We start from the raw sequence: 8,149 nt of genomic DNA, 5'->3' as shown, positions 1-8,149 counted from the left end.
GTTATGATAATGATAAATATTTCTCACGGATTCTGCATGTTCTTTTACCCTTTTTTCACATGGCTCATCCATCACAAATCTCACTATCTAATGACTTCTTTACCCCTTTCTAAGTCCAAGTCCAAAACTCTAGGTGTCAATTTCTTTTGGATGAGCATTGAGCAGTAATGTATCAATATCTCATTATGTTACGTAGCTATCTAGCTAGGTTTATCACACACGCCATCCTACATAATTAAGTGTTGAAGAGAAAGTTAATTCCATCTTTCTCAACCAACTTAACTATCTTATTTAGATATCAATCACACACACAAGTTTAGTTTATGGTTAATTATTACGAGTAGCTGTGATTCGGAGCTACATTTGAATGCAAAAACACTTAAACGATATTAATGCACTTATAATCCAAAACTTTTACGTGAAACGTAAACCATATATAATTATATTAATCACAGTTAATCATCATGCATTTTGTTGTAAAACATATAAGATCTTTACAATATATTGTAATTAGTATGATTTCATTCTTTTATCTTTATCTTTAGATAATATGACTTTAAAAAAAAAAAAAAAAAAAAAAAAAAAAAAAAAAAAAAAAAAAAAAAAAAAAAAAATTTTGATTTTTAATTTGCAACAGTCACACATTCATATTAGGTAGTCAAGAAAGTAATACATAAAATGGAATGTAAAACTTATCTATTCTGCTTCGAACAATAGAACGGAAACATGGACTAATGCCACTTGATTGTGTAATAATATATCGTTGTACGAAAAAAAAAAATTGTTTAGTTAGTCTAAAAAAAATAAAAAAATAAAAAAAGTTTAATTAGTCTACTTATCTCTTATTTGAATAACTTTGAAGACCATCTCTAACGTATTTCCCTATTTTTAGCTCTATCTCTATAATAGAGGTGAATTTTCTCTATTTTTACTCCAATGTGTTTCTCTATTTTTTCCTCTAAAAAGCTTAACTCTATTTATAAGAAAAAAAATAGAGATTCTCTATATGATCCTCTATATATAGAGAAAAAAAATAGAAATCTCTATTTTAGAGGTGAGAATAGAAATGAGTTGAAGTATATTTGCCTTTAAAATAGAGTTTAGAAGCAAATATAGATGTGGGTCAGAGATGCTCGAAGGATGTATATAAGTTGCATACGAGTGTATTTTAGTATTTTGCGATATCCAACGAAGAAGGCAAGGAATCTAATCTAATCTGATCTAATCTTATTTATTGAGATTGTGTAGTTGGCCTTCGAGTGGATAAATCGTGGCCATGGAACTTCCGCTCTGCTTCTTCTTCTCTCTAATTATTAAGTCATCCTCCAAAACATATTTTACTAAACATGCAAGTTGCAATAAAAATATAAAAGTAAATATCTTCATAATTAATGAATGATAATCAACCTACTAAAATTTACATTGATTTATGTATAATGATTATGTTTTTTTGATATTTACATATAGAGAGTTAGAGACCAGAACTCAAAAAGAATTTTTGTTAACATAGAGACAAATTTAATAGAGTTTTTACATTCCAAAATAATTCCACTAAAATTCAACCAAAAAGGGGGGTACAAAAAAAGAAATTAAATGTTATTGAGTGATGGGTAGTTAAAGAACTTATGGTGTTAGGCTGTCCAAAAAGAGAAGCAGTTAAAGAGTTTGGAGTACAATGTCTTAAACAAGAAAATGTCTGTCCCATTATAACCTCTCGAAACCAAACACACACACACATTACAATCTCTTCTTCTCTGACATTACACAATGGTGGTGGTTTGAGCAAAAGCTTTTCAAAAGACAAATAATGGGGAAAACAAGCAAATGGATTCGAAGTTTGTTAACCGGAAAGAAAGAGAGAACAAAGGAACATATTATTCAAAGCGAGTGTGGATTCACTTCCTCCATTCCAGGCACTCCTAAAGAGAAACGTCGATGGAGTTTTCGACGTTCTTCAGCCACTGGACCACCACCAGCTTGTGCTATTACCTTAAAAGATTCACCGCCACCGCCACCACCACCTCCACCGCAACCACAACCATTAGTGGTCGCAATCGTGGACAATGAAGATGAACAAATCAAGAACGTTTCAGGCGAAGAGATTGAAGAATTTGCAGCAATAAAGATTCAAGCGTGCTATCGTTCTCATTTGGTAAATTTTTTTACAAAAATTGCAACGAATCATATATCTTTTTTTTCTGGCTTCAATTAGTGTAATTTTTTTTTCATAACATTTGTGGTAGGCGAGGAAAGCATTAAGAGCATTAAAAGGGTTAGTGAAATTACAAGCACTAGTGAGAGGTCATTTAGTAAGGAAACAAGCAACAGCTACACTTAGATGTATGCAAGCATTAATAACACTTCAAGCCAAAGCTCGAGAACAGAGGATTCGTATGATCGGAGGAGATTCAACAAATCCAAGAACATCGATTCACAAAACCCGAATCAATAACCTTTACCAAGTAATGGATCTACAAAACCCAGATCTCAAAATCCAAACTTGACAACATATCCTCAATTTGACCTAATTTTTAAAATCCTCTGTTTTTGCAGGAGAATGAAGAAAACATCAAGATTGTGGAAATGGACATTCAATCGAAAATGTACTCTCCGGCTCCTTCTGCTTTAACCGAGATGAGTCCTCGCGCGTATAGTAGCCATTTCGAGGATTGTAACTCTTTCAACATAGCTCAAAGTAGTCCTCAATGTTTCAGCAGATTCAAAGAGTATTACAATGGAGATACTTTGTCTTCTTATGATTACCCTCTCTTCCCAAATTACATGGCTAATACTCAGTCTTCTAAAGCCAAGGCTCGGTCTCAAAGTGCGCCGAAGCAGAGACCTCCTGAGATCTATGAGAAACAGATGAGTGGGAGGAGAAGATCTTCGATGGAAGCACCGAGGAACAACGGTGTCCCGAGAGCTGTAAGGATGCAGAGATCTTCATCTCAATTAGGGTCAAATACAGCCAAGGAAAGTCAACAACATCAGCATCATCATCAGTATTATCCGTGGATGGCGATTAAGCTCGATAAATCTAATATATCGCTTATGGAGAGCGAATGCGGATCTACGAGTACCGTTATGACTAATACCAACTACGGTAGACATGTTGATGTGAGTCCGGAAAGATTACTTGTTTCCCAAGAAATATGAATTGAAATTGGAACTTATGTTTCTTGATTTTGTGTTATTGCAGGTTCAGGGGAACAGCATGTACTGAAAACTATGATTTAGAAATCCTAGACATGCCTAGAAACCGAAGAGCTCTATGGTTTGTAGTATTTGATCAAAATAGTTTTAAAGATGATGAAGATTCAGCAAAGAACAAATCCTTTTATGTAAATTAAGATTGTAGTAGAAGTGACTCATCTCGTCTTAAATCTTGATTTTTCCTTTTTCGTCTTTAATTATCATTCGCATTAACGTTATAATATTTTGGATAACTTTTTTGATAGTGTTTGTCAAATCCATGAATGTTCACTATGTTTAAATCCATAACTTTGTATATCCCACGTAATAATAATGCAGGTTGATTCGGTTACATTAGGCAACAAACTGAATTGCAATCAAACAGGAAAGAAAAAAAATGAAAATTTAATTGTTACAAATAAAACTAGTTATGTTATGAATAATTGGATTGTTATATGAATGTTCACTATAGAACTATTAAAAAGTTCATTATAGGGTCCTTGGTAAAACAGAAAAAAAAACAAAAAAACTCTTAGTAAAATTTTGTTTTAAAAAAAATTTGGCCTTTAACTTTATGAAATTTTAAAAAATTGAATATGGACCCATGACATTGGGTCTGATGAGGCAAGGAAAAAACCTAATGAATATGGGCCAGCTTTTGCTCAGACTAATGACTTTGGCCAAGCTTTTGCCTCCCTGGTTGTTGGGCCAGTGGTTAGTCCTTGTGTTATTGGGCCTGTTGAGACCAAAAAGATCCCCATGTTTATGTTTATGTTTAGTTGTTTCTCAGAATAAGAATCTGAAAAGTTTCAATGGATCTCGTTGTCGATTGGGTAGTGATTTAGCTCCGACTATTCTATTGTTTGGGAGTAATCTACTGGCGGTTATTAAGAGATCTTGCTCGGCAATTTGGATGCTCTTATCTTTCGATTTTGAAGATCCGGTTTCAACGAACCGCGACAGTAAGTGGGATCGCAGAATATGGCGTAAAACCAACCACGTTCAACATGTGGTAAATCATAGCTTGCTAAGGCCAGTGGCGTTTGGTTGCAATAAGTCAGTTTCCAAGGTTGGGAAAATGAATCAAGGAGGTCAGGGCATGATTGGAATATTGACCCTAGATCTATCTTTTCCCGACTCGATTAATCCCTCCCTTGAGGAGAGACATGGCTTTAACTTCCTCTTTGATGAAAGAGAGACCTCTTCAGCTAGCATCTCTCACAGGCGTGGTAAACGTCTAATGTGCCTTCTCCTGAGAAGCTTAGTTGAGTTCCAAAACACTATGCTTTCTAGGGTGATTTCCTTCACGAGACGAGGATGTTTTATGTACCCTTTTACATCATTCATACTCACGGATACTAACCTTATGTGTATCTCTTTGCTTGGTTCGAGAATTCTGCTTACAACTGTTTGGTTTCGCTCCCTTCTCTTTATCGACGACTTTGGACTTTGGATCGCGAGATTTTCTTCTCGTCCTTTTTGCGACCCCCCTTTTCAGGGAATGAATGCTCATGCACTTCAGGCGCAATATTGGAAGTTTAAAACTGCTTGGAATCTTTTGTATTCCTTGTGGCAATGGTTACCATGGAGCTTGGCATTCTGGAAAAGGACAGCCCTCCGCATCTACGAGAATCATCCCTTCGTGGTGGAACTCCTTATCAGTAGCATTTCTATATCTTTTGCTGGAACTCTTCAGTCTAGGTTTATTCCTCGTATTTTTAATGGTCGGGCTGTTTGCTTAGCTAAGAAAGCCCGAGCCCGTAATTGTTTCTTTTCCCATGTAAGCTCATCGGTTCCTGATTGGCTCTCCCCAGAGGAAAGTCTTTTCTTCCCGATAACTTAATAAAATGGTGTTTGACGAAAAAAAAAAAAAAAAAAAAAAGAGTCTAGAGACCGTTATGTGTCTAACCTAACCTAATCTCCTTTGCGGGACGTCTCAGTTTGATAAGGTCAGTATTAATGAGTATATCAAATTTCTGGATGAATGCATATAGACTGCCACGGGAATGTATACGGGAGATAGAAAAATTATGTGCTGCGTTTCTCTGGTCCGGATCATCACTAAATCCAAACAAGTCAAAAGTCTCGTGGGAAGGAATCTGCAAGCCAAGGGAAGAAGGAGGACTTGGAATCAGATCCTTAAAAGAAGTAAATGACGTATGCTGTCTCAAACTGATTTGGAGGTTAATCTCAAATGGTGACTCCCTTTGGGTTACATGGTCAAAAATGAATCTGCTTAAAACAGAGACCTTTTGGTCATTTCGCGCTACTTCAAGTCTGGGCTCATGGATGTGGAAGAAGCTAGTAAAATACAGAGACATGGCAAAGACTTTCTGCAAAGTGGAGGTACACATTGGAAATCACACCTCTTTTTGGTTTGATAATTGGTCTGATATGGGTTCTCTAATGGATGTAACTGGCCTACGAGGAGTCATTGACATGGGGATAGGCAGAAAAATGACAATGCGGGAAGCTTGGGAACAACGCAGGAGAAGACGACATCAGGTCGACGTGTTCAATGATATAGAGGAGCTGTTGGCACAGAAATACCACACACGCAATCAGAACAGAAACGACGTTGTCTTATGGAGAGGTAAAGGTGATGTTTTCAAGCCTCATTTCTCCACAAAAGACACATGGAACCATATTAGAACAACATCGAACAGAGTGGCTTGGCACAAAGGAGTTTGGTTTGCTCATGCAACACCGAAATACTCCTTTTGCGCCTGGTTAGCATTACAAAATCGACTATCGACCGGAGACCGTATGATGGGCTGGAACAATGGCTCCACAACATCATGCACTTTCTGCTCTGCTCCCATTGAAACCCGCAACCACCTCTTCTTTTCATGTCACTATGCTTCGGAGATTTGGACAGCCACTGCAAAAAACGTCTTCAAATCCCGGTTCTCAACGGATTGGAATACACTTATGGAGTACATATCGGAGTCGCACCCGGATCGTATTCACAGTTTCCTAATCAAGTACACGTTCCAACTCTCGATTCACATGATCTGGCGAGAGAGGAACGCTCGACGGCACGGGGAACACCCTAACACACCTATCAACCTCATTCGTTGGATCGATAAGCAAGTTCGCAACCAACTCTCAGTAATTCAGAGACAAGGAGATCGGAGATATGAAAATGGATTACAAACATGGTTCGCCTCCCGCATCTAGAGCACACACCAACAAACCGTTCAAAGCTTAAAGCCCTGTTCTCCATGTTTTTCTTCAAACCTCTGTTTTCTATTTGATATAAAAAGTCAAAAACAGCTGATGTAAACAGTATTTTTTTCTTTTTGAATATAATTTGACATTTTATTCAAAAAAAAAAATAAAAAAATTATTGCATTCCTAAATATATCTTGTATATTTTTGTGTAATACATCAGAGAACAATTCTCAAAAACCTCTAACTTTACTCAAATTTTGATTTGGTTTTCAAGACAAAATTTTCAGTACAGTTCTGGTTTGGTTTGGTCAGACCGAAACCACTCATTAATGAAGTTAAAGTTGCACAGTTCCAATGGCAGTGGGTATGGCCCAATAAGCGTGATCGGCCCATATTAATGTTTATATCATAAAGCCCACGCAATTCTTCTTCTTTGGCTAAGAAGGGTATGAAAAGTTTTATAGCTCAATCCATTACACACACAACAGAGTGACGTTCGCGTTGCGTATATGTAAACACACGTTTATTATTGGAACTTCTCGCCTTGAATTTTAGATTAGGAGTAATTGAATGATATCTTACACTACACCATTGGTAAGCATCACATTCGTAATAATATAACCATATCGATTTATTTCACATAGCTAAAATAATGGCATGTTACACATGGTATTTATACAATGAATTGATTAAACCATCGTAACAATTGTACATTTTCGGATAGAAATACGAAGGTTGTTTAAATTGTGGCTCAATGTTGTTATAAAATTCACCGGGATGAGAAGGACACAATAATGCCACCCTTATAACAACGACATTTCTCCATACCTAACATTGACAATTCACTGACTATATGGCAAATATGAATATGATATAAGGACCCTACACTTTATCTTACATATACGTCCAAATTGGCTACATTTGTCCATGTATTTGGAGAAACAAGTATTTGGTAATTACCATTATCGCACGATGGAATCAAATTTTACAAAAAAGTTCTTTTTTTTTTTTTTTTTTGGCTTTTGATGAGGATTTTACTGATTAATTGAGTTGCCATTGTTAGCTTCATTTAGTGACAAAAAAAAAACATGTTACAAACTTGTTCTCATATATAACTCTTTTTGTGACATCCCACCTTTTTTTTTTATGTCTCTTCTTCTCACATTTTTTTTTGTGGAGATCTTGATGACCCCTCTTCTTGATTATCCTCTTTTTAGATCTTGAACCTACACTTATTGATGTTTGTTGGTGGAAATGTGTCTTGCGTTGTGTGCAAACAAAAAGGAAAATATTTGAGCTTCTTGCGGTTATTGGGTTTCTAAGATTGTAATTTGACAAGCACATTATCAAAACTAATACATGTAATCAAATAATATACTTATGAGTAATCAAAACTAATACAATCTTGGTTTTAGTTTTACTAATTACAGATATTTTAATTATTTATATTTCAATTATGAGGGTTTATGTAATTGTAGAAAAATAATTTTTATTTAAATAGGACTTCACACTGGAGGTAATATATCTTTTCTATCTATCTCTTACTAAATTTTGTGATTAAAATCCGTTTTCAAATGCACTCATCTTCCCGAAAAGATCAATTGTCCTCTTGAAACCCCTAATTTTCTATTGCTGAAATATTCTTTAATAATTTCACTAAACATCATTACTATATCGATGATCACATCTTATCCAGGTCCAAAACTATATCTATCTCACGGATCCTCCCGTTAATAGTTCATTTGTGAACGGCTATAATTGTTCATATATCATTAATTCAGTG

The 8,149-nt window shown here is 35.6% G+C and overlaps 1 protein-coding gene across 1 annotated transcript; it reads left to right on the top strand.

The window, feature by feature from the left end:
- The first annotated feature begins 1,542 nt into the window (after positions 1–1,542).
- Positions 1,543–3,469, top strand: LOC9306358 (protein IQ-DOMAIN 32). The gene is made up of 4 exons (XM_021019038.1): positions 1,543–2,152; positions 2,244–2,462; positions 2,554–3,117; positions 3,200–3,469. Exons 1-4 carry the CDS (start codon positions 1,808–1,810, stop codon positions 3,221–3,223), a joined length of 1,152 nt encoding a protein of 383 aa, XP_020874697.1. The 5' UTR covers positions 1,543–1,807; the 3' UTR covers positions 3,224–3,469.
- Positions 3,470–8,149: the final 4,680 nt, after the last annotated feature.

Source organism: Arabidopsis lyrata (assembly GCF_000004255.2).
Source record: "Arabidopsis lyrata subsp. lyrata unplaced genomic scaffold ARALYscaffold_7, whole genome shotgun sequence".
Lineage (NCBI taxonomy): Eukaryota > Viridiplantae > Streptophyta > Magnoliopsida > Brassicales > Brassicaceae > Arabidopsis > Arabidopsis lyrata.
The sequence above is the reverse complement of the archived record's forward strand: the minus strand, read 5'-3'. Positions and strand labels throughout refer to the sequence as shown.